Here is a 27,315-nt window from a genome sequence, read left to right on the forward strand (position 1 = left end):
GAGTGCCAAGACCCGGCGGGGGAGCGGCAGAGCTGCTGGCGCTTTGCCCGAGGCGTGAGGTCCGCGCCGAGGGGCGGCCGAGGTTGCGGCAAGACCGCGAAGGGGAATCCGCTCGCCAATTCGCGCACCCCGCCCGCGTCTTAACCCGCCCGTGCTCCGGCTCGTCTGCATGGGAACAGCCACCCGTCTCCTCGTGCCGCCCTGCCTTGCGCAGCCTGCTCGGGAGAAGCGCACACACCGCCTCGGCTTGGGCGACGATCGCCTCCGGTGAGAGACCCAGGACCAGCCCCCCGGTGGCCCACCTCCGCCGCCCCTTCTTCTTCCTCCTCCTCCGGCGGAAGATGCGCGCCTGCCCGCCCGCCGTTGCGCTGCGGAGGAGCAGGTAAGGGCTCCCAGGGATCGCCGTGGTTGGGAGATGCCCAGGCGGTTCCTGCACCGTCCCTCTCGAGCTGCCCTTTGTGCGCGGGGGCGCTAGGGGTCCGGCGGCGGCGGGCAACCGGTGCCATCCAAAGGGGGCGGCGGCAGCAGCAGCAACAGCAGGAGCGCGTGGCCGATGTTGGTTAGCGGCGTGGCCGCCGCCGGCGGTTCCCGCAGATACTCATGAGCAGAGGAGCGACCCTGCAGCGCCGGACCACCTACCTGATCTCGCTGACCCTGGTCAAGCTCGAGTCGGTGCAGCAGCAAGAAGGCGACGACAAGGCGGGCGCCGGCGATGGGGGCGTCCTGCCCGACGGCAGGGACGGCGGCCCCGCGCGAGTCTCGTCGCCCTGCGCGGCGGATCCCTCCGGGCTGAAGGACCGCAAGGAAGCCGAGGAAGCGGCGGCCGCCAAGCTCAAGAGGCAAGAGCGCATCTTCCACCGGCAGGATGCTCTCTGGATCAGCACCAGCAGCGCTAGCACGTCCGACTACCTGCTGCAGCTCTCCCCCAGCAGCCCCGGGACGCCCAGCTCGTCCCCTTCCCCAGATGGCACAGGGCGGCCGGGCTCCGTGTGGACACCGCCCAGGGGCAGCGCGGGCCGAGGAAGCCCGTGGGACCCCAAGGCCAAAGCCGCCATGAGCCCAGAAGGAAGACCCCTTGCACCAAAGCCCGAAGGGCTGGGGCCTTTGGGTGCTCCAGCGGTGCCCCCCAAACCTGAGCTGGCAGTGCCCCCCAAGCCTGCGACAGCTGCGCTCTCCAAATCTGAACCAGCTGTGCCCTTTGTACCCCCGCCTTTGGCCCCCAAACCTGAACTGGCTGTGCCCTCTGTTGCCCCACCTCTGGCTCCCAAACCTGAGCCAGCTGTTCCTTCTATAGCCCCGACTGTCCCCCCCAAACCTGAGCTGCCTCCAGCTGTTCTCTTTTCGCCCACCGCTCCTAAGATTGAGGCTGCCATTCCTCCAGCTGCAACTGCCAAGCCTGAAGTAACTGTGGTTTCTGCAGCTCCAGCTGTGGCTCCGAAACCCAAAGCCATTTTGGTCCCCATCATTCCCCCCAAGCCAGAGGTGATTCCAATTGCCCCCAAGGTTGGGCTGAAGGAGACCTTGGGGGTGCCTGGGGATGAGTCGCCAGTTCCAACGCCCACCACTGCCAGTTGCTCCTCCAGTGCAGCAGCGCCAGGGCGCCGCATGTTGGTGAGCCATGCCAGCTGGGGTGGCCCGGAGCCTGGGACCCTGGAAATGAGTGTGGGTCGGGTGGGCGGCTCTTCTTTCTCACACTCGGGAGCCTCCTCTCCTCACCCGGCCGCTGGGAACCGCCGCCTTCGCCTGGCCACCAATAAGCCTTTCAAGACAGTGACCACCAGCGGGGCCAAAGTGAGTGCCGAGCCAAAGGCTGGCAAAGGGGGCCACAAGGGGGCCACCCCCAACCGCCTGTCGTGGCCTGAGAGCGAAGTCAAGGGACGCATGAAGGTAGCTGTCAAGGGCAGTGGGGAGACGGTCCCCAGAGGGGGATCCCGGGCAAAACTATCCCCTCACAAGAACAAAAGCAAGACTCTGGACAACAGTGACCTCAACCATGGCCCAGGCAGTCTGGCCTCTTCTGGCTCCTGCTCCTCAGAGGCAGCTGTAGGGCTGAAGAGAGGCCGGGAGGGTGGTCGGGCCTCTACCCGGGACCGTAAAATGCTCAAGTTCATCAGTGGCATCTTCACCAAGAGCCCGGCATCCACACCCACCCACCCTGGACCTGGCTGGAGCCTTAGCCATAAGGAGCTGCTCAGCGTCGAACTGGCCAAGGGTGAATTGCCCAGTAAGTACAGTGGCCTAAGAGGCCTGGCCTCTCTCTGAATGGAAGTAATGGGTTGGGGTGTTGAGGGTGGAGGTTTGACTGTGGAACATGGGAGAGGGGCTTGAGGACCGAAGGTGTTTCATTACTGGCTTGGAAGATGTTGGCACCGATAACTTTGCCTTGGGATGTGACAATGGGAATGCTAGGCTGGTTTCTTTCCAGCAGGGAGCTCCAGAATGAAAAAGTGGCATGGATCTGCCACAGATCATTCTGTGTGGGCCTCTGCTCAACTTCTTCTATAGCAAGGCTGAGGAACATGTGGCCCTCTAGATGTTGCCAGGCTACACCTGCCATCATCCTTGGCCCATTGGGTACGCCGGGCCAGCTGATGGGGTCCTGGAGTCAAAGAACACCTAGAGGGCATCAGGTTCCCCATACCTTCTCTGTAGAGTTGCTTCTGTAGATTTCACTGAAGATTTATGTCTGGGCTGAGTGGGCCCTCAAGACCACTGGTGGGTGTAACCCTGCCAGAGAAACCTGGAATTTCTCTGGGAAGGAGATTCTGGACTGCTTAGCTTTGTTGCCACGGTGATGGGTAGGTGATGGCAGCCAATGAGTATATACTCAAAAATGGAGCAGTTCACTGAGGTGAGAAGGGGTGAGCCCAGGTATGTGCTGCTGTTGCAGCAGCTCCACAGTGTGTGTGTGTGATGGGATTCACAGCCTCAATATCTCACTTATGGTGGAATGTGACAAAAATGATATTATCACTACAGTATTGGGGGTCTGCGGAGGCTGGTAAGGATGCTTTCTCCAGTGGGTTTTTCCACAATGTGGTCAACAAGCCAGATGCTGAAGGGGGTAACATTAGGGTGGATCTCAGTCCTGAGGATGGCTTGGAACTACTGCTGTAGTGGTACAGGTTGTGATGCCATTCAAGAAGCAAAATCCCTGGGCTAGCTGCTGACGAATTTTCAAATGCAAGAACATTCTGCTTCCCGTCTATTTTCTTCCCCCGCCCTCATTACATGTTACGTGCCAAAGCCTTGTCGTAATGAATGGTTGTGATTTAGGGATTACCTAGAAGGTGCTCTGCTAACTCCGAAAGGGGTGGTGGTATCTCTGCATCCTCTACAGCACAACGAATTGGACCCCACCAAATCAGAAGCAGTAAGTGCAGAACAGGAGCGTAATCAACCTCTGCAGCAAATGGTTCTCTTGCTCGCTGTGCTGAACAAGAGCTCTGCTGATTTTACAGGTTGCTTCATGAGTATTGGATGGGAGGCAGGTGTGGTGTGTGCACGTACCTGTGTGCGTGTGTGGAATGGATTCTTAGAGTTCTATAAAAGATAATTAAGTAGAGGTGCTGGCAATTGTGTTTGACGGTGTATGGGGAGCTGGGTGCCGCTTTTTGCCCTTTCCTACCAAGCAAGAGATAATAGCACCCAACAAAATTTAACAGGCAACAATAATTTAAAAATATAATAGAAAGTAAAGATGGGGCGACTGTTGTTATTGTTTTCAGAAAATTCAGACACCATTCCATATGGATGTGAATGGTGGGACACAGCCATATGGTGTTGTGGAAGTTTTAATAGAAACTGGTGTGAGTTCTGCGTGATTATTTGATACCTTTTGTGGATTTTGACCTGAGAATCTCAGTTGTGCATGCACCTGTCTTTCTATTTTTAAAAAGCAAGTTGCAATTCTTCATGGTTGTGAAGATAAGTTTCACATTGTCCAGTGTACTTCAACGCAAATCTCCATTGTACAAGAGGCAGAGACTCTTTGCCTGTCTCTCTGATTTCTGTCATGGTCTCCAGTTGCATTCTTCTCCCGTTGTCCTTCTGTTCCTTTAAGGAAGGGGCCATAGTGCAGGAGTAGAAATCGTGGGTTTCAATCCCTGGCATCTCCAGCCAATAGATTCAGGTAGCAAATGATTGGGTGAAGACTTCTGCCTGAGTCCCTGGAGAACATCTTCCTCTAATCAACCTCTTCCAACATGGTACTCTCCAGGTAGTGTAGACTCTCCAACTCCCATCAGCCTGGTGGTTAAGATTAATGGGCATTGTAGTCCAAGATATCTGGAGGGCACCAGGTTGGGAAAGGCTGGTGCAGGCATTACTGTGGAAACTGTGGAAACAGGTACACAGCTCAGTATCATGTCTGACAGATTAATTTATGTCAGCATGCATCTATTTTCTATTATATTAATGTACAATTAATGTTCCTGTTCTCTTGGTGCAGAGTTTAGGCTTTTAATTTTTGGGGTAGGGGGTGGGGAAGGAATAACGAAGTTCACAACAAAAAAATCTCCCATCAGTTGGTGATCAAAAGATTCTACATGCTTAGGAGTCTTTCTTCGGTCTATCCATTGGTTGCCTAAAGATGGATCACTTTCCCCATTTCTGGGTGGTTTTTAAAAATGTCTTCTCTATTCCTGCCACCCTCAAAAGACCAGATTATGGTCTTAATGGCTTCTTTGCAGCCCATCAAAGTCTAGTTGTTCTTCTGATTTTGATGTGTTCCCATTGTGGGAGGGTTGGGAGACCTTCTAGCCAGAAGGACTGTTCTTCTAATTGCTCTCTGAAGTGAAAGGTTAATTGCAGTGGAAAGTTTTAGATTAAAGGGTATATTTTAGAAGGCAGGAATTAATCCCCCCAATCAGCTAAGGCAAGTCCTTGTTCCTACTGTGCTGTTAGCAGGAAACACCCATGCAAATTTATATGGTACTGTGAAGAACTTCTCCAAGGTCATATTTCTGCATTCAGCTCCCCTTGGCAACTGATAGCTTCTGGTAATTAGGAGAACATCGAAGGATGGAAGGAGGTTAGGGCTAGCTGACCCCTTTCTGGGGAGATCTCCCAAAAGAGCTCAGCATGATCCTCTATGGACAGACACCTGCACCAGAGACTTATAGCTGGTTTAGTAGTCATTTCCTCTTCCTAGGAACCCTGTGAGCTGTATATCCTACGAAGGGAGATAAGGGGAGTTCTCTTATTTGGCAATTCTTAGCACTCATGCCAAACTGCATTCTGGGGGTTCTTTGCAGGAGGCTAGATTTGTATGGTAGGAGTGCTTTGAGTGAAGAGCGGTTTCTGTAAAGAATAAACAAGGAATGGGAGACTCAATGAAATTTGAGAACCTGACAGCATACCCCCCTCCCAATTTCAAGAGAATGACCTGCTAACCATGTGCACATAGATTTTGAAAAAGGTCTAGAAATGCATTTCACATGCCTCTTGCGGTACACACGTGTGTTGCCGCTACAATGAATGGTGCCTGTTGTGAGCCTGGCAGTCCCCATTAACAAAGGGGATGAGCCCTATATCAGAAAGAAGAATTGTTCCTCCTTCAGGGTGAAGGCAGGGTGAAAGTTGCCGCTCTCTCTTTTAGTTAGCGGCTCATCTTTCTGGTTTAGTGCTGAAGCTGTAGCTGAGCAGAAGCCGCCATTCTTAGGGAGAGCTGTAGGCTTCAGTCGGGATGTGCAACTTAAAAAAAATATTAAAACGTATATGCTGTCCATCCAACAGCAGCCAACAGTTAAAACCCCTGCAACCAATATGTTTGAGATTGAGGCCTTACTATGCTGAATACAGACCATCTCTACCAAGTATTATGGCCTACCAGGTGCTTGATAAACTCCCCTGCTCTGGCAGTTTCTGGGATCTTCCAGACATCCTTCTGATTGTGCTCATGATGGTATGCAGAAGCTTACATGCAACCCTGATTTCAATATTTTCTGCCCTTGCAAAGATTTTGGGATGGACATATTGCTTTGTTTTCATTTGACACACATCTTACAACTTCCCGCTGAAATGCTGTTAATAGTTCAGGTTGTTTGCTGTTCTGCTTTGGCTGCACCTTAGTGCAATAATAGGAGCCAACTCCTAGGGGCCAAGGTCCCTTTGTGCGTGCGCCCCCCATTGTTGATGGGCATTGCCATTCAAATAGTGTGCATGCACAGTTATGCAGGGTGAGGCTTACATGGGTCTCCCCATATTTTATTCAAGCTGGCACCCCTGAGTGCAAACGTGCCCCTCCAGATGGCAATAACAGTCATATTGGGTAAGCATCACAGAAGAGCTAATGAAGTGGAATAATGCGTGGGCTTGTTGTTGTTGTTGTTCAGTCGTTCAGTTGTGTCCGACTCTTCGTGACCCCATGGACCAGAGCACGCCAGGCACGCCTATCCTTCACTGCCTCTCGCAGTTTGGCCAAACTCATGTTAGTAGCTCCGAGAACACTGTCCAAACATCTCATCCTCTGTCGTTCCCTTCTCCTTGTGCCCTCCATCTTTCCCAACATCAGGGTCTTTTCTAGGGAGTCTTCTCTTCTCATGAGGTGGGCAAAGTACTGGAGCCTCAACTTCAGGATCAATGACACCTGCAAAGAGGGGTCATACCTGCAGAGAAGGGTCTGGAGGGGTCCTGCGCTATCTGAAGAAATTCTTTCTTTTGCCTATCCTGAATCTTCCAGCGTTCAGTTTCATTGGATGGTTGCTGTTCTAGTATGATGTGAGATGGAGATAAAGTCTCTCTGTCCACTTTCTCGGCACAATGCATATAGATTTCCATCATGCCCCTATCACAATCGGCTCTATCAATGGCATGTTGCAGAATACCCCTTCAAAAACAAACAAAAAAACCACCTAGTCTGGAGGACTCCCCACAGTTGTTTATCCTGCAGGAGGCAAAACCAGGACATTCATCAAGCCCCTACTGGGGTGTGTTCAGCTTGGCAGACTACTGGTTTTGCTGGCCTGCCCAATAAGTGTTTTCAGGCTGAAAAGCACCTTTTGAGCTATTGCTATCATTATCAATGAATATTGTTAATGCAGGATAAAACTGAATGGAGGAGAAATTGAATGTACGTTGTTGGGGGGTATACTTACACTCTTGCAAATAAGGATTTAAGGGAAGAGTCCCTTTTGGCATCCAGGCTGAGGAAGTGTTCCAGTAGGGTGGTCCAGAGTCGTCTGGGGGAATTCAAGGAAACATTGACCTTAAACACCAAGCCCTCCTTTGTGGTGTGGTTTCCAGATACGTGCCATTTTAGGAAATGAGCCGCAATTTTTTCAGCTGCCTTTTAAAATATATGACAGTCCGGGGAATGTTTTCTCTTGTCAGAGCAGCCAATTCTTTTCTATAGCTTTCCTGTTTCTGTGCCCAGATGGGCTCCCTAGAATTAATGGAACTCCTTACAGCTGCTGACAATGAGCTGAGTGTAGCATCTCAGTATAAGGATCACGGAGCCATTTACTAGTACTGACCATTGACAGTTTTCAGTCCTCCTAAGTTGATTGCTGGCCTGGTTAAAGAGAAACTGAGGCACAGGCTCAAGATGCAGCCTTGGACCTTCCTGAAGGTCACCTGGAAAGTCAAAGGTAGGAACCAGGTGGAAGTGAGGACTCGAAGCATCGCTGCTTGTATGACGACCCCCCCCCCCCCCGGATAATTTTAGATGCGTCACTCTTAAGCACTGATCTGTTTGTAGAAGCAACGAAAGCTCCTGTGATGGCATTAAAGTCTTGTTGTACTCAAGCATCCATGGGCTAGAGGGCTTCCTTCATCAAATAGAAGCCCCAAAAGTTATGCCAGTATAACTGATTAGCCGTTAAGGGGATTTGGGATTCTTTGTTTCTGCTACCAAATACATTTAACATGGCTGGCTTTCTGCAAAGTGTTTGCAACTCTAAATGAAAGTCAGGACTTGCAGGTTGAATATCTGTTTTGTGCCATAGTGGAGGAAATCCAAGGTTTCACAGCAATTCATCAGGTGTCTGTAACACTACAACCCTGGTGTAAGGAGCCATTTGGTGCCTCCGAGTTTCCAACGCTGGGTGTAAATTACAGTTCCCATAATTCTCCTTTTTAGGTTTTTAAATGTTCTTTAAATGTACACTGTGTACATAGCTCCTGTTGATAAGTGGGCCACCATATTTCCCCCTCTAGGAAAGTGAGTTGCAGTGGCATAGCACATGCAAACGCCGCCTGGGGCGGGTGTGCAGGGCATGCCCCTAAGGGGGTGGGGCGCAGAAGCAGCCCGCTGCGGCTTGCCTCGCAAAGGGGCACAGGGGGTGCATTCATGCACCACAGTCCACCACTGTCCTCTCTCAGCCAGAGCTACCGGGCTGGGCGCCTTGTGTGCTGCAGCCACTCTCCACCCTAGAAATGGAGCTGCTGCTGGTGGCATTGGGCTGTTGCATAAGGAAGCTGTCCCTGCAGCTCTCTCGCACCAGCCCCCCCATGCCACTGGTGACTTGTTGACCGGGGAGCTAGAATTGGGATCATCTGTGTGATCAGTTGGTGGTAAGGGCTATATGAAAATATGGCTTAAATAAGGCATTTATACCCTGTCTTTCCTTTGCAAAGCTCCAGTTGGCTGACGACGTGTAGTTAAAAACGAATGAAGCCCAAATAACTAAAAGCAGCAGAAGACAAAAAGGCACAAGGCAGCCATAATTTCACAGAACTGGACATCCTCCAGGAATGGAACCAAATTAAATGCAGCAAGTTAAAAATACAGTTTAGTGCAGGAGTTCAAAGCCAACTTGGCCAGATCCGCTTTATGTTCCATGAGGAAGAGTGAACCTGTGTCGATTTTGTGATCTCAGCTTTTCCTCTCTAGTTATTGCAACCAACTATTGGAGATGCGCTAGCTCTGAATTCCCTTCATCAAGCAGGGAACTGAACCAGGTTAGACTTTCCCCAGCCACCCCATCTTTCTTGATGGTCAAATTTCCTTACCACCCACCAGTGCTTGATGGAAGGAGGATTCAGCTTGTCCCGTAGAACCCCCTACCGCCCACCTAGAATCCTGAAATGCCCACTAGTGGGTGGTAGGGACCAGGTTGACAACCCCTGGTCTATGTTGTCATACCCTCCAACATTTCTCTGATAAAAGGGATGTCTTATTTAATAATAATAATAATAATTAATAATACCCCACCCATCTGACTGGTTTGCCCCAGCTGCTCTGGTGCGGCTTCCAACATATATAAAAACATTAAAAACTTCCCTATACAGGGCTGCCATCAGATGTCTTCTAAAGGTTGTATAGTTACTTATCTCCTTGGCTCGGGGGTGGGGGGCAGTTGCATAACTCCATACCCTCCAACATTTCTCCAGTGAAAATGGCGATGTCCTAAGGAAAAGCGGGACATTCCAGGGTCAAATCAGAAACCGGGATGGCTTCTGTAAATCCAAAACTGCCCCAGGAAAATAGAGACACTTGGAGGGCCTGTGTCATTTCATGCTGCCTTCTGCTGAGTCATGCAATTCTCTCATCTAGCCCAGTATTGTTCCCCAGTATGATCCTTCCTGGGGAAGGACCATAGCTCAGTGACAGAGCATTGTCTGCATTCAGAAGGCTCCAGGTTGAAGCCCTCCAGCATCTCCCAGCCCAAAACCATGGAGAACCTCTAGCAGTCAATGCAGACCATACTGAGCTACTTACTGAGGCACCTTCCTCTGGTCCTACCGGTAATGTCAACTCTGACTGGTAGTGGCACTCCAAGGGGTCAGGCAGGGGTCTTTCACTGTTCCTGCTACATGAGCTACTTTTAGCTGGGGACACAAGGGACTGAGCAGAGAACTTTCAGCATGCAGAGCATGTGTGCTTCCATTGAGATATAGTCCATTCCCAACCAACGATATACTGGCAAATTATGGCTGCAGCAGCTGCTGAATGGAATTTGTGAACTCTGCAATCCAGGCACATTTATTTGACAGTTTTATTGGCGCATTACATCAAATAGCATTGATTCAGTTTGTCAGCGGGGAAGTGCATATATACTGCAACTCCGTGCAAGATCGGGGGGGGACGGGACCAAAATGTGGTATTGACTGCAGAAGTAAGCACCCCGAGAACCTCGGCATTTAGGGTTTTTTTCATGTTTCTAGTCCTTATGGTTGTAAAAGGATCTTGCTGTGTGGGTGACTCTTTGTGGAGCCTCTGAATCCTGAGCGTTGGATTTCCAGTGGGGTTGCAGTACACCGCACAGACCTTTGCCTCTCCCATGACTAGCACAAGCAAAATAGATTATGGGTGTGGGCAGGAGGAGATGCAAATTTACTTGCTTTTCACAACTTGCTTAGATTGCAGCATTTAGGTTTTCTTGGCTTCGACACATAAAGCTCACATTTATAGAGTCTAGCCCAAGGATAGGGATCCGGTGTTCCTCCAGATATTGGTGGACTGCATTTCCCACCAGTCCCAGCCAGTCAATGGTCAGGGATGATGGGAGCTGGACTCTGGAGGGCCACAGACTCTCCTCCGCTCAGCAAAATAAGGTAATGAAAGGGATATGCAGACATACAAGATATGTGCTTGTGGTTCCCTTTGTCAAGGGATGATTCAGTGAGAGATGCAACGTTCACATCCTGTAATTGCAAAGTGAATATCAAATAATTCCCTCCTCCTCCGTTAAAGTCCTGGGGTGGTTCTGAGTGGTAATGCACTCGGCATACAGAGTGCCACAGAATGGAAGGAGATGTCTGTGAGGGGCTCTGCTGCTAGCCGCGCACACAGGGAGAACGGCTCCATTTATCAGCAGCACACCAGCTGCAGTTTCAAAGGAGATGCATTTTGTATTCTGCCTGTGGGTGTTTTTATGACCATTGCAGGATGCCAAGTGTGTGAATTGTGGTTCGGTCCAATGCAACACAACCACATGCATGGTCGGCATCCTGACCTGTAAAAATAGGTGGCAAATGTGTGCCGCCTGCTAAGGCGCCTTCACAGTGGAAAATAGGATCTTCAATATTTTTAACTTATAAGGTATTGAAATACCTGAGTTTGGGATGAGAATGTTGATGGCTCTATAGGCAAAAAACAACAGGGAGATAAATTTCTTGGCACACTGAAGTATATTAAAAAGTTTATATAACGATTCTGCTTTATTTTATGCGTACTCAGAGGTACACTTGATTTTAATATTATTGGCCAAGAGTTGACAGGCAATAGATCTACTAGTGGTTGCTTGGATTATTGTAAATTACATTGGATTCTGATCCCACCCCCTGGTTTAACAGTAGCAACTAAAATTGACTCCCCCACCAAAAGAAAAACAAAAATAACCCAGCTGAAATGAAGAATGTATGTAGGCACCAACTGTGAGTAGTTCTCCACATCCAGTTTTCTGCAGAAATTTGTGATTTAAATAATAATAATCATGAAAATTGTTATTGTATCCTAATAAACACATTTTGTGTACAGTTTTGATTAACGTTCACATTTTTGCAAGCGATTTCTCCGTATGTATGTACTGTGTGTGTGTGTGTGTGTGTGTGTATATATATATATATATTTGTATGTTGTTTGCACTAAGATATTCATTTTTATGCACACCTTCCCCCAAATTTATATGCATTTTTGGAAATCTTGTTTGGCCAGAGAACTGCATCACAAAATTCAGATAAGTGTGAATTTTGAAGGATGGTTGTGTTTTGGTTCTCATATTGTTTTGGAAAATGAAAATTTGACAAATTAGGCTTTATATGTGAACTAAATCAAACTTCTCTCCCGTTCTTAACTGTGCGCTCAGTTTCAGTACTCGAAACCAATTTCTTGTTTCAGAATTCTTTAATTCTAAGGGTGTCTCTCTTGCGCCTGACTGGTGGGTCTCAGAGTCTAGTGTTCTGTCCCATCTGTGCTATATTGCTTGCTCTGTGCTGGTTGCTATTATGAGGCAGTCCTGAGCCCTGGGGGCACTGAGCAAGAGAGATGAAAATGTTATTTAATAAAGTGATGTAGATTCTGTGTGAGTGGTGTGCGTGCTGGACTTCAGCTTTCAATCTTTTGTGGAAGTGCCCCAACAATTTCGACTCACGGAAAAGAGGATAAGGCCACATCCACACCATACATTTAAAGCACTATTATGCCACTTTATCAGTCATGGCTCCACCACCACCCCCCAAAGCATCCTGGGAACTGTAGTTTATTAAGAATGCTGAGAAGAGACCCCTATTCCTCTTACAGAGATAACAATTTCTAGGGTTCCCTGCAAAGAGGTATTGATTGTTCCACCCTCTCAGATCCTCCAAGTGCCCCTATTTTCCTGGGACAATCCCAGATTTACAGGCGCCGTCCCTGTTTCTGATTTGATCCCGGAGTGTCCCACTTTTCCTTAAGATGTCCCTATTTTCATCAGAGAAATATTGGAGGGTAGAGTTATGCGATCCCTGAGCCAAGGAGATAAGTAACCATACAACCTTTAGAAGACGTCTGAAGGCAGCCCTGTATAGGGTAGTTTTTTAAAAAAAGTTTAGTGTTTTATTTTTATTTTTTATATGTTGCAAGCCACCCAGGGTGGCTGGGGCAACTCGGTCAGATGGTGGGGTATAAATAATAATAATAATAATAATAATAATAATAATAATAATAATAATAATTTAATAGGATGTCCCTATTTGGAGGGCACAAGGAGACGGGGACGACAAAGGATGAGATGGTTGGACAGTATTCTCGAAGCTACTAACATGAGTTTGGCCAAACTGCGGGAGGCAGTGAATGATAGGCGTGCCTGGCGTGCTCTGGTCCATGGGGTCACGAAGAGTCGGACACGACTGAACGACTGAACAACAACAACAACAACATTTTCACCGGAGAAATGTTGGAGGGTATGCCTCTAGGAATTGTAGCTCTGTGATGGGAATAACAGTCTCCTAACAATTCTCAGGACCCTTGACAAACTACACTTCCCATGTTCCTTTGCAGTGGGGAAACCATGACTGTTTAAAGTGGCATAATAGTGCTTTAGGTATATGGTGGGAATGTGGCCTGAGTCAGTGAGTGAGGCTGAAGCATCTTTAGACAGGCGGACATATGAGAAATCTGCGTGAGTGTTGAACAGTCTCTCAATGAGAGGTTTCCCAGAAATCTGTGGGACACATGGGAGATGGTCATTGACTGGAAGTATCTCTTCGTTCTCTTGTTTTCGCGGACTCCGCCTCAAGTCAGTCCCCTCTCCCGCCTGCAATTAGCATGAGTGGCAGGCAGGCATGGTGCCAGCTGAGCCATCTTGTAATTTGCTATCTTGGGTCCCACCTGACCTCTTGGTTTACAAGATAGGAAGACATGCAGCAGCCTCTTGGCAGAGTTCAAAGCCAAGTACGTTGGCATTCTCTTCTGGATGCTGGAGGGAAGAGTAAAGCCGATCTTTCCCCCCAGAGCACATCTATCACGTGCCTGGCATTTGGAAATCAATGGAAAGTGAACTGTATTGCCAAGACTGTCAAGGTATTGGGAGGAATTAAGATGGGAAGAAGGCTTTGTGATTTAGAGGGGGGGGGGAGTGTAGTTGAGTAGGGCTTGACCACGCTGAATCAGGAGTGGTGTTGAGCCGGCCAGCTTTCTGAAATCTGAGCCTCTACGCTATTGGGCAATTTTAAATGAGCTTACATGGAAACTAATGCAAGCAGACCTGAACAAATATTGTGGTATGCTAAGGTCTTGCATTGAGTTAAGAACCAGTCCTGTACAAGACTGAATTAATATTTTCAATTTCTTCATAGAAGTTCTGCATTTCTATGTGTCCGGTTTCCTCCCCCCCCCCCCACCCAGTATTGGGCAGGTTTCCATTCTCCTTAGAAATAGATACGATCTTGAGGCCAATTCACATTTTACTCTGGTCGACTCTGGACTCAGCTACGTTAGTTTTTTTTTTAAAAAAAGCATTTAAAATGTGTTATAACACTGTGGCACCTGATGGCGCTGTAGAGTTTGATCCTTTGGCAACGTGATTTCCCATTATGAGCTTTACAATGCGTTTTCCTGAAACATTTTTTGATATGTCTAGATCCAGCCTCTGTGTGGGTTTTGGTGTGTTGATTAACTGGTTTCACAACCAGTGTGTTTGACTTGTCCATTCAGGTGTGTTCCACCCTGATTCAGGAGCTGCCACATCTTGAAAAGCTTCCTAAAAAGTTGGTAGAGATAAGAATGTGATGAGTCTTGATTTTGGGTACTTGTACTATTTTTATTTTGGATTTCTTGCTCTCCGTATTCCACGGGGCCAGGGCAAGTAACAAATGAAACCTAACAGAGTCCACAAATCCTAGTTTGGGTAGGCGGGATTCCTTAGAACTACTTCTTCTTCTTCTTCTCCTCCTCCTCCTCCTTCTCCTTCTCCTTCTCCTTCTCCTTCTCCTTCTCCTTCTCCTTCTGATTTACTGGAGTAGCAAGGCCAAGGAAAGGCATTACCTCCACCTATTGGCAACAGTGTGATCATATTTCACCCTTACAGCCTTATCTATTTCACAAACCATAATAAATTGTCCAATATTGAGCCTCGGAAATTCTAACTCTGAAGGAGAAGCCCCCATAGACAAATCTGTAAAACCCAAATCACTAAACCTACAAAGGAGAGGTGTTCTGTCAAACAATCCCATATAACATGATCAACCATTTCCTCCACCCCACAAATATCACAGTCCTCCCAGCCCTGTACAAGCAAGCCTCCTCAAAACTCTGAACAGCCTAACTTTCCTCTGCTGCCCTTTTAGTTTGAACAATTCAGTTTAAATGCACCTTGCTTTATTTCTGGGAATTGTTTGGACTTGTACTTCGGCAAACCTCTAGAGGAAGGTATTTACATGGTTATGTGGTAGCCCCTGTGAGTACTTACCATAGAGGTGAGCTTACCATAGAGGTGGTCTAGTCAAGAGAGTGTTTGTGGCTGAATGTGCAGGACCCAAGCCATTCAGGATTTAGTAGACTGAAAGTGGCGTCATAGAACACAAAAGCAGCATCTTGGATCATTTCTGCATCAGGACGGGTGAACTTGTGCCTCAGCATGGGCAGTAATCAAGGATCCAACAACTTCTTGAGGCACCAGTTCCCCATCCATGGTTTAAGCCATCAAGGATGATCCGATCCATGGTTTAAGCCATCAATGAAGGATGGGCTGATCCTGAACAGATTACAAGCTGCCATATTCTTTATTTTCCAAACACACAGATATAGGGAGGGTATGTGTGGAACCTCCTTGAGAAATGTTACCAATTTATGGGACCTCCTCCTTTTCTTTTGCTTTTACTGAAAGTTCTTGGGTGTTTGTGCAAGAGTCTCCAGTTTCATCACAGTGGTGCTTTATGACACCCGAACCCCACCCACCACTTGCCTTGAAGCTTTTTGGATGCTAAGTCGAAACAGCCCTGAAATGTTGTATTTGATCAAGGTTGCTGGTGGTGACTTCCAGAGAGTACCCATCTTGACTCCAGTTTTCCACAGCTTTGGGTAACTATGCAGGACATCGGCCCAGGGTAAACAGATCCTGTTCCAAAGAAGGTGTTAAGCCTGGGATGGGGAACCTGTGATCTTCTGGATGTTGCTGGACTGCAACTCCTGTCATCCCTGGCCATTGACCATCCTGGAATGTTGGCAGGTGGAGTCCAACAACATATGGAGAGTCAAAGGTAGCTGATTATAATGGGCAGGAAGCTTGCAATGAAGTTTGAATACCTGCTTTGGGCCAGGTTAAGTAAGGGGAAACGGGAATTAAAATTCCACTGTCTGCTAAACACTCCAAATTGTTATCGCCTCCTGCTCACCGCCCTTGTTGTGAGCACAGCACAATTGAGAATGCCAACTCTCATTTCCTGAGCTGTTCTTCTGGGTGTTTGGGCTTCCCCAGGCAATTTGTACTTCTTGAGTCTGATTTGATAAGATGTAGTTTCCTCCACCTGTCAGAAAATATAATCGGGTTTTTAAGCATTCTGCTCTCTGGAGACTGTTTGCCTGAGGAAAGATCCTGGCCTACCTCAAGGGATGGTCATGGTGAACTGGGGAGATCTTAGATGATGTCCTCACCCCACCCAAGTAGCATCTACAGTCCACCAGCAGGGGCTTATGTGAGGTTTCTGGATATCTACGATTGTGGGTGGGTGGGTAGATGTGGAATGCAGCACGGATAGTGGTGGGCCCTTCTGACCCAGATGTGTATAAAATGCTAGTGGTGGGTTTGCTTAGGACAGATGTGGGCAGATTTTAATTTTTTTAGAACTCAGAGGTGCATCCATGGAAGCCAGATCCAAAATGGTGGCTTGGGAAATTAAGCAGAGCCAGTTACCAAATGCACCCCATGAGCAGGGCGTAGACCCATTCAGAGTCATGGGTCACAGTTACTTGTGCTCATTCATTTCAATAGGTCTACTCTGATGTCAGATACAAGCCTGTCCCCCAAGTTTCCCCTGGAAAGGCTTTTGTGCAAATTGCCTCTCTGCTCCACACCCGTCTCTTCCTCATGCTGACACCTTCCCTCTTGCCAGCCTCTGACTGTAGCTTCCTTTGGGCAGAGACCTTCCTGCATGGCAGATGCCGCACATTCCATTTAGACCTCCATTTAGAAGCACAAATCCACAGCTAAGTTACTACAGATCAGGAATTCTAACACCAACATTTATGAAGGAAGGGGCTTCTTGTTGTGGCTATTGCTGATATACTACAAATCATCCAGCGATCTGTCAGTATCTTCTAATTTGCTTTCTTCCTGCCCCATGGCTTTGGGACTAGTTTCCCATGGGCACCCCATAGGACTTCTTCTCAATCCGTGTCTATGATTTGGATGGGCCATTTCCAGATTGTGCCTCTGGTGGATTTGCTGAGTGGCCTTGAGCAAGTCACTCTCCTTTGAGTCTGTGCTTGATTCCAGAAATATTGCTGTCAGGAGGCCATTCAATCCCAATCCCAAAGAAGTTGCCAGAAATGGGTGTGTTCAGGAAAAGTGTCCCATTTTGGCACAGATCTCATTAGAACCCCATATTGCAGAAGGCAGACACTGAAGGGGTGCGAGGAAATCTTTCCCCCGATCGCTTTAGAGCAGTTCTGATTGTGAGTACAACGCGGCTTTATTTTTTTAGATAATGGACAACTTAAACAATTGTTAAAAGTGAGCTTCTGTATACACTTTTATGTTACTCACTTTTTTAAAAAGGAAAGGGAACACAGGTGGCTGAGCATCCACCCTCTCCTCTGTTTAACGTCCTTTCCTTGAAGGATAAACAAAAGTCCACATAGCTGGAAAGCCACCTCCACTAGCCAACAAAGGGCAGGGATTTCATTCAGCAGAGTAGCCAAAAAGAATCGCAGGCATTGTTCCTGGAATATTTCCCTTCGCTCCTGCATTTCCTCCCTCCCTTCGCACAACACCAGAAGCTTGCATAGCTGGCATCCTCAAGGAAACAGCTGAGCTAACCCCGGCAGCGGATGGTGTGGGCTGGGCTCACGCTTGAATGCAAGCTCACCTGCGGTGTAGGCTTTGTGCTTCCACTTATTGCTGTAAATAATAGGAGGTTTCTCTTCCGAATCATCAGACTTTTGATTCTGGCTGCAAACCTTTCACAGCCTGGGTGGGAGCAGAAGCTGCCTTTTCCAACAGCTACCTCACAGATGTTCAGATCTAGAATCTCCCTCATTCCACTTTCCTGGCTCTAGAAGATGCATCCCACAACGAGGCCGGCTCAGATCTAAGGTTCACAGTTTCGTGACTTGAGAGGAGCCTGGAAATTCATGCCCTTTGTCTCTTGGACACCTGTAACAGAGGTTAATGGGGATTCTTCCTTAACCTGTTCCATAGCTTAACCCTGACGTAACTGAAGGTGCAGAGGGAGAAGAGCACTTGATCATAGAACCATAGAATTGTAGAGTTGGGAGGGACCCCAAGGGTCATCTAGTCCAACCCCCTGCAGTGCAGTCATCTCAAAGATGTCTCTGCTAGCTGACATTCACTCAAGCCTGAAGGCTGTCACTGCAAGCCACCTTTAGTGTGTTTAATTAATTAAAGTATTTTAAATAAATATAAATAACTAGAAATCAATCCCTTAAAACAGGCATAGGCAAACTGGGCGCTCCAGATGTTTTGGGACTACAACTCCCATGATCCCTATCTAACAGGACCAGTGGTCAGGGGTGATGGGAGTTGTAGTCCCAAAACATCTGGAGGGCTGAGGTTGCCTATGTCTGTATTAAAACCTTCCAGAGGACCAGTTTTATAAAAACAAGTTGACTGGAAAGAGGGGGACAGTTAGCTGTTTGTGCAGCTTTAAGGCTCATCTCTGGCTTTAAAACAGGATTAGACAAATTCATGGAGGAGAGGGCTAGCAGTGGCTATAAGGTGTGATGGCTATTGGAGGCACACTTGGAGGCAGCAATGCTTCTGAATGCCAGTTTCTGGAAACCACAGGAGGGGAGAGGGCTCTTGTGCCCGGGTCTGGCTTGCAGGTTTCCCACAGGCATCTGGGTGGCCACTGTGAGAACAGGATGCTGCAGGAGATGGGCCATTGGCCAGATTCAGCAGGCTTCTCTTATGTTTTCTGGACCTAACCTGAGGGATTGACTATTATACGCCAACCTGACTTGCTTTGAAAGAGAGACAGGATATAAATGTGACAAATAGCTAGCAGATCTCAGCCAAGGAGGCAGCAAAGGCACCCTCTAACTTGACTTCAATTTTCCTTTCAACTTTTTCCTTTCAACCTCCTGGAATGAACTCTCCAACCCAGACTCTCATTTAAGCTTGCTTGAGGCCACCCCCTAAATTTACGTGGCAGCCGGCACTCATGTATTTTTCAGGAGTTTGGCTTTTTTTATATAGAAAAACCAACAACAAACATATTGTATCCACTGCAGCTATGATTTGAAACAGAAGATCAGCATGTGTGAGGAGGGGAAAAGCTTTTTCCATATCAGCCCATCAGCTGCTCAACTTCAGCAGCTCCTGGGGTGCTGACTTTGGGTGCCAGCTCAATCAATAAAGAACGCAGCCAGGCCTGTTGTCATTCTGCGCAGATGGTGGCCTGAATGTACACTGCAAATTTGGGGAGCACCCATGAGAAGGTTCAAAGCCTTAAAAAAATGAGGTTATGTGCTCAGTTATGTGTGTTAGTTATTTGTGCTTGCCAGAAAACTGGGACTGCAGCTCCTTGTGTCGTGTTATACATCAGACATGCTTTTGCCACTGCTTCCTGTGGTAAAGTGTGGCCATGATGCTCCCCTGCAGCTGTGCATTGCAAGCAGTATTTTTGTAGGGGAACTGTTAGGGCCAGAGGTGCCAGCTTGTGAGGGCGATGGGGGGCGGAGCTGACACCATGATGTCCTAGTGTTGCACGCATGAGAATTGTGCCTCCCTCCCTAAGCTGTTTGTGACACGGGTGGCACTGTGGGTTAAAGCACAGAGCCTAGGGCTTGCCGATCAGAAGGTCGGCGGTTCGAGTCCCCGCGACAGGGTGAGCTCCCATTGCTCGGTCCCTGCTCCTGCCCACCTAGCAGTTCGAAAGCACGTCAAAGTGCAAGTAGATAAATAGGTACCGCTCCGGTGGGAAGGTAAACAGCATTTCTGTGCACTGCTCTGGTTCGCCAGAAGCGGCTTAGTCATGCTGGCCACGTGACCTGGAAGCTGTACGCTGGCTCCCTCGGCCAGTAAAGCAAGATGAGCGCCGCAACCCCAGAGTCGTCCGCGACTGGACCTAATGGTCAGGGGTCCCTTTACCTTTACCCTAAACTGTGCAGAAGCTTCCTGGGATTTGGGAAGAAGGTGCCAGACCTCTGACAGGATGCTGGAGCCCTCCTGCCTTCTTCCCAAAGCTGGGTGGGCTTTGGGAAAGTGGCAGAAGGGCTCTTGGACCCCGTCTGAGCATCACACCTCCCTCCTTAAGCCAGGCTGAAGCTTCACAGGCTTTGGGAAGGAAGCACCAGGGGAACTTTTAGGGGACTAGCCTAGTTCCCCTAGTCCACTGACCGCACACCGCTGATTGCAAGGGAACATCAGTAGCAGTGGACAGATTGTCTGTTGCATTTTCCTCGTTGTGGAGCCCTGTGGAATGGCAGAGTGACCTAGAACACATGTTGGAAACTGACAGAGAGCCCCAGCCCTGGTGATGATGGTGATCTTGATCCTAAACCCACTTTGGGGTGGCTTCCCTACAAGGACAGGATGTAACAGCAAAGCACCAGGAGGAGTCAGTAGGCAGAGTCGGGGATGGAAGAAGAACATTGTTCTGCTCATTCCCTCCCCATTGTTTTTTTTTCTTTTTTAACCCACTAGGGCATTGCTCTTTGTTTTCCCCCTCTCTTTCTTATAAAAAGAGCTCCATAGCACTCAAACTCCCACTCAGGGGCGTTTCTGCTCATTCCTCTTAGCAGCCTTTTAAAAATGAGTTAATGACACACGCAGGCTGAAACAATGCTTGCTAGATTACCCCCACCCCAGTTCCCCCACCCCTCTCCCCATTCCCCGCTGCACTCACTTCCATTTGTGGCATCGGAGTTTGGCAGGGGCTGACGTTTTAATGAGCTGCCTCGCTGGTGACTCAGAGTGCAGGAGCTGACAGTTACTTTTCAGCTCAGAGTCGAGGCATCATCACCCACCATTGTGTCTTTGAAGGTCTCTTCCCTCCACCCGTCTTCAAGGGAGGCAAACAGCTGCTGTGCTGTGTACACAGAGTCCCTGTTTACATCAACGTGCCCCCATGATCTATAGGGTGCCTCGCAAAGGGGAACATATTTATCCCTCTGTTCTGCTGACAGTTGCTCTTGCCTTCTCTCAGCCACCTGGCACTGTGGGAACATTTCCCAGAATGCCATTCTCCAGAGATTTTGACGCTGTGCATTATGGAAAACATCGAGCAGGGAATGGGGGGGGGGATTGGTGGTTCCCCCAACTCTCGGCTACACAGCCAGTGGTTGGGGGCAATGGAGAGTTGTAGTGCAGCAACATCTGGAAGGGTGGCTGGTTCCCCATCCCTGCTTTTGATTTCCCATGCCCTGAGGGTTGCTATGTAAACAAGACTTGGGGCTGAGCAATTGGACAGATCCTGGAGATCCTTCACATGTATGTGAAGGAGAGAACTTCAGGTTGGCTCCTGCAGCTTCTGATGCATTTCATAGAACCATAGAATTGTGGAGTTGGAAGGGATCCCAAGGGTCATCTATTACCCCCTGCAATGCAGGGATCTCAACTAAAGCATGACAGGTGGCCATCCAACCTCTGCTTAAAATCCTCCAAGGAAGGTTTGCTGTGGATTTCACTGTGGCAAGCACTCAAAATATGATTCCAGCTTTCCTTCAAGGAAGTGTTCCCTGGGTCATTTTAAGCTATGGTGGAAGCTCATCACAGTTTTCTGACTCTTACCTGAAAACAGCCTCTAATATAGATAGGTTCTGTCAAGAAAGGATTGTTTGCTAGTTAGGGAAATGTGTGTGGAATCGAGGAGAGCTGATTTGATTATGTCACCAGTGTGCCACGCGTGACTAGCATGGGAATGAGCAGGCAAGCCAGTGACTTATCTCAAGTTATTTACAAGGCTTGTTTAAAGCAGTGGCCACCAACATGGTGCTCACAGGCACAGTGGTCTTTCCCTGATGCCAGTAAAAAACCCTGGGCTCCCCCCCCCCCACTATTCCCTTAGTCATGAGGTGGTGAGGACGGTTACCTTTTTCTCCCTACAGTTGAAGGAGGAAGTTGGAAGAATAACACTTTCCCACTTCCTCTCTGTGTGATTTTCAATGCTCAGAGAATAAATTGTTTTGCAGAGAACAGCACCAGAGGTATTTGAGCTGCTGTCTTTTGATAGCCAGGGTGACAGGCAGCTAAGAGGATCAGTCCTTTCCAGTCTTGGCTAATACAAATAGAAATAATAATAATAATAATAATAATAATAATAATAATATACTTGGTATTTAAGCAGTGCCTTTTCTAACTGCTCCACCTGCATTATTGCAGCAATCCGTACACAAGCACCAACTTATAAAACAGGCTGTTGTTATTGCTCCCATTTTGCAGGTGGGGGGGGGGGTTCTTGTGCTGCTCTAGATTTGGAAGGTGTCCAATGGATTGACTAGTAGTCCACACCCCTGCTCTATGACAGGGTGTTCCTATACTTACAGAATCCCCGATGAGTGCCTGTCAAACCTCTGTGAGAAAACCTTCACAGAAGGAGATGCATTGTGAGTTGCCTCTCTTGGTTCTGAGCACAGCATAATTGAGAGACGCCAGCCCTTATTAGGAGTACAGCTGGTGAGCTAAGATCGTGCTTTCTGCCATCATTTTCAAAGTACGAGGCACAGAAAGTCGCCAGGAGATGTAGGCTCTCTTTCCTGCCTCCCTTTGTGTGTTTCTTGAGCAGGCCAAATGCCAGAATGGCAACCCACTCCCTCACCAGTCGCTACACTCATCACGGCCACATTGCCCCTCCCTGGCTGTTTATGGCAACTTCAGTTGTGTGACTGCAACACATTACTGTGGTACCTCTGGTTACATACTTAATTCATTCTGGAGGTCCGTTCTTAACCTGAAACTGTTCTTAACCTGAAGCACCACTTTAGCTAATGGGACCTCCTCCTGCTGCTGCACCACCAGAGCACGATTCCTGTTCTTATCCTGAAGCAAAGTTCTTAACCTGAAGCGTTATTTCTGGGTTAGTGGAGTATGTAACCTGAAGTGTATGTAACCCGAGGTACCACTGTATTAATGTCCTGACTCTCACAGTATTGACTAGAGAAATCCTGGAGGCAGCCCCTGTTGTAGCATGATCTAGTCTGTACAGGTGGAGTAGAGGAATGTGGAACAGAGACTGAAGGAAAAGATGATTGGGGGGGGGGGACAGGAGAACCAACATCCACACACAGACATATCAGTGTTTGCTAGTTTCAGCAGAAGTTCTAAATAGTGGAAGAGAGAGCCCTAAAATTTGACCACAGCTCAAACAAGATTGGCCTATACCAGTGGTGGCGAACCTATGGCACGCGTGCCAGATTTGGCACGCAGAGCCCTCACTGCTGGCACGCGCACCATCGGCCCATCCGTGCTGTTGTTGTTGTTTTTTCCCCAGGCTTGCGTCCGCTGTTGAAACCTTGAACTTTTTTTTTTTTTTGCTAGTCGCTGGAGATTGTGTTCAGCGATTGATCTGTTTTTTAATTTGCTGCGTCAGTAGTTGTTTCTGATTGGGCATAACAGCGTTCTTTTTTTAACCCTTATTGTGCTGTGTGTGTGTTCTTTTGGCGCTTTGGCAGACGATGATGTCGGCGCTGCATGTTAATTCCAGCGAAGGTATTATTTGTCATTTATTTCTGTTCTCGCCCCCCCCCCAAAAAAGCTCAGCAGCTTTGGAGTGCCCTCCCAAAAAAGCAAAGCAACTTTTGTGCGACCCCCCCCCCCCAAAAAAGTTCCAAAACTTTGGTTGGCAGCTCCCCAAAAAAAGCTCAACAAGTTTGGGCACTTTGTGATAAATAAGTGGGTTTTGGTTTACAGTTTGGGCACTCGGTCTCTAAAAGGTTCGCCACCACTGGCCTATACTGAGATGAAAGTGTTGGTTAGTTCAGGACCTTGGAGAGCGGGGAGTGGTTGAAAGGGGCACTACTGTATTCTTTTTGGTAGTGATGCTCAAATAAAGATGGAGGAGTCTGTTTCACAGTTCGTTTATGTTCAGTATGAGACACTGTTGTCATAGACATCATGCAATTGGAGGAAAAGAAAGGGGGGGAGGAAGATTGGGGGTAATGTTCTTGCATAGTGTTAGTGTCGGATTTGTGTCAGCATCATGTGGGTAGGTCCTTTATTTGTATATTTATTTATTTGTATTGGCATTGCAAGAGATTAGTGGGTCCAGACTCTATGAATCAAAAATGGAGATGCAATATGTATTTTTCCTTGTTCATTTATTTGTTTTGTAACACAATAAAATCTTTTAAAAGGGTGGGGGATGGAGGACCAAACATTGCTCTGTATTGTGGATAGGTCATTAGGCTGCTGTTTAGTGGGACACTGCAGGGCACAGATGTAAGAGAGATTACAGTTCAGAACCTGAGTCCAGAATATGACAAATTAGAGCAGTGGGTCTCTTTATTAAAATGACTAAAGGCACTTTGTGTACAGGAAGAAACCATAACCCACAGCGGTGGTCACAGTGGGATCATCAACTGGTTGTACACAAATATCAGCAAGTCAGTAAGTTGATTCCCATGTCAAAGAGGTGGATCCTGCCGTCTGTCTTTCCCCAACTCTTATGTACCAAACCCATATGCATTTATATCTTTGCCCTTCCCCCACATCTTTCCAAACCCACAAAGTTTTAAAACAACAACAACAAAACTGTTATGGAGGCTGATGGGTTGGTGCAAATACTAGCCAATATGAACCTGTTAAAGCCAACATTTTTCATGATTCACACCGAACCATGCTGAAAACATACTGAACTGGTAGTGTTGTGTTGTCACAGTCTTCTACAGATTTATAATCTGACTTGATTTTAGATTTATCATGTTGTGTGTCTTCTTTGGCTGTGTGATTGTGCAACCTGAGTTCTTAGATGATGGAACGAGGGTACCTTTAAAATTGGCACTGCATAACTTCTTCAGTTTCACCGTGCCTAGAACTGTACAAATGCTGGAACAGTGGTTGCTGTATGGATCACAAAGCTCTGTTGTTCAGGTGAGTCCCACTTATTCCCAACACAATTTATGGTTCAGTTGTATACACCAGAATTCACCTCATGGGCAAATGTATGCTTGTACAGAGTGATGCTTAATTCTGACATCCCCTCAAACCATGAATTGTACTAATCCAAACCATGGCTTGAGCTTTGTTCTAAACTATGGTTTAGAACTGCTTGTCTGCTTTGTTTTTCCATTTGTAAGCTGCCTTGAGCTTGGCTTGAACTGTGAAAAGGTGGCATGCAAATAAAAGTATGTATGTGTGTGTATATGCCATGTCAGAGCCTCTGGAGGTGGAGTGTATGTAACTGATTCAGACACCATGCGGTGCCATTTCAAATCACATTTTCTCATTCTGGTTTGCTGATTGATTGCAAACTATGTTTTGTCAATGCAGAGGTCTCATGCTTTCATGTGGTGGCTGAATTAGATCTAGCCAGGTGGCTGTGGCTTCTGCAATAACTCCACATTCACATGGAGTTTTGGACAGAGTGAAGAATTTGGAATTAAAAGATTTTGGTTTTTTTTTTTTTAATTTCCAGCCCTCTTGGGCTGACATGAGAGTGTAAGGATAGTGCATTGCAAGATATTTGAAGCCACAAGAGAAGCTAAGCAGGATCTTCACAACTTTGTCCATTCCTATGATTAGTAAAAGCAGAATATATGATGCAGATATATGCATTGCTTTGCTCAAGACAGAGATTTGAAATTGTTTAGTCCATATCTACAGTCCTTGCTATGGCACAGTGTAACTGCATTTCCCTCTGATGACCCTAAGAACCCTGTAAAGTAGACACACCATTCCTTTTTAACAGATGGGGAACTGAGGCTGCAAAATAGTCACAGGTCTATGAGTGTTGATAGGGTCCATGGCTAAGTTGAGAGCTGAGCTTGTGTTGCTGTCTTGATTTTCTTTGTATAACACTGACCCTCTCTCACCCAACCTGTGCTTGGAACATCAAGAGGTACCAATTAACCTGTTGTGAATCTTGATTTCATGGTTGTCAATCAAAATAATTATATAAATTCATGACTTCACAGTTGTGAGTCTCAATTTGTCTTGCCAGGGACATTTGCAGAGAGTGCCAAGGAACCTCTGCAGGTAAACATTTTATGGGCCAGTCCCCTGCATGTTCACCCACAGATCAGACACTACTAAGCTCAGTGGAACCCTAATCCAATGTAAGCATGCATAAGGTTGAAAGTTAATTGGCAAAACTGTGAGATATAGATAGAAAAATGATATCTACCCTTCTGTCCAGTCTGCTGTTGATCTGCTTGTTGCAACATGAGCCCCCCTCATTGTGATGTCATGAGCCTCCTCCATTATGAGGTCATGAGCCTCTCACTGTAGGAGTTTGTGAACCCAGGGGCTAGTTAGTTGACCCAGGTTCTGGAGGCTTTGAGTCTGGGAGAGCTGGACTCATGTTTAACCTCTATTGTGGACTCATTGTGTGGTCCTAGGGAAGTCTTTATCTCTACATCTCCATTTCCATTTCGTAAAGTGGAAGTAAGTGAATGATCTCACGGATGTCTCCTGCGAGAATGCGGCTGGCATTGTAAAGTACTTTGTAAATTAAAAGTGATGTATATGTATGTATAGGGGTAGCACTAGAAGGATGCTATACCTTGTACAGCAGGACCAAGGAATGGGGAACCTGCAGTTATTGGACTCCACCTCCCATCATCCCCAGCCAGCATGGTCAGTGGTCAGGGATGGTGAGGGAGTCATAGTTCAGCCACATCTGGGGCCCACAGGTCCCCACACTTGCTTTAGAATACAAGGCTGAAGATGTAGAATTAGGACCATTGGTGCGTCGGTTAGCAGTGCTGAATGCCCTGTGTTTCTTCCTCCCCCCATCACTTCATTCTTCTGTCTCTAAGCTACCTGTTGTAACGTAGAGGCAATAAGCTTCATGCTTCCAGGGAGTGTCTGGGGAGGGGGGAGTCTGAACCCCAGCTGCAGCATTAAGGATGACATGATTCTATCTCCCCCCTGCCCGCCTTTCCCAGCTAGCGCTCGGATCTGCTGTATGAACAGAATCCCCTAGACAGCTGTGCCAGGCTGTCTTTGATGCCCTGATTCCATCTTCTCTCTCTCTCTCTCTCTCTCTCTCTCTCTCTCTCTCTCTCTTTCTTTCTTTCTTTCTCTCCCTCCTTCCCAGCCATAAACCTCTGTCTGAGCAGATGTGTTAATCAGGAGGAATTATAAGGGTGTAAAATGACTTCTCCAGCTTTCCCTTTGATCCTCTCTGATTGACGTTTCAAAAAAGCCACCAGCCCCAGAGAATCGGTATGCAGCAAGCTTCGAAAGAAAGAGCAAGGAGAGGAGAGGGGAGATTTATTAGAAATGCACTTTGTTTTGGGAGCTCTGGTACCAGATCACACTTCTGAGCATTTACAGCGGGCAACTAGCGGCTGTCAGCTCTCATCATTGCACATAATCGACTGGAACGTGCGCGCCAAGCCCCTGGCATAAGGTTGCAGAATGCGCTCTGCTCCCCCCCCCCCGCCCCGGGGTCTGTGAGTCAGAGGCCAGAGATTAACCAGCACCTGGGTCCTCCTGGATGGGCCTTGCAGGGGGAAATGTGGCCAAGGTTTAATTGGAGGCATGGCACAGCCTCTTGACCTCTTTTTCAAACCCCGGAACAGGTTGAAAGTACAATAGTAGTAATAAAGGAAAG

The 27,315-nt window shown here is 47.6% G+C and overlaps 1 protein-coding gene across 3 annotated transcripts in view; it reads left to right on the forward strand.

Annotated features, from left to right (window-relative positions):
- The first annotated feature begins 571 nt into the window (after positions 1-571).
- AGAP2 (ArfGAP with GTPase domain, ankyrin repeat and PH domain 2) overlaps positions 572-27,315 on the forward strand; it is a 65,247-nt gene continuing 38,503 nt past the window's right edge. For 2 of the 3 annotated variants that reach the window (XM_033138474.1, XM_033138476.1), the window contains exon 1: positions 572-2,224. In XM_033138474.1, the coding sequence (XP_032994365.1) occupies positions 601-2,224 (1,624 nt within the window). In that variant the 5' untranslated portion in view covers positions 572-600. The remainder of the gene's footprint in view (positions 2,225-27,315) is intronic. The other variant, XM_033138475.1, reaches the window with a different exon arrangement.

The sequence above is a fragment of the Lacerta agilis genome, chromosome 2 (assembly GCF_009819535.1).
Source record: "Lacerta agilis isolate rLacAgi1 chromosome 2, rLacAgi1.pri, whole genome shotgun sequence".
Classification (NCBI taxonomy): domain Eukaryota; kingdom Metazoa; phylum Chordata; class Lepidosauria; order Squamata; family Lacertidae; genus Lacerta; species Lacerta agilis.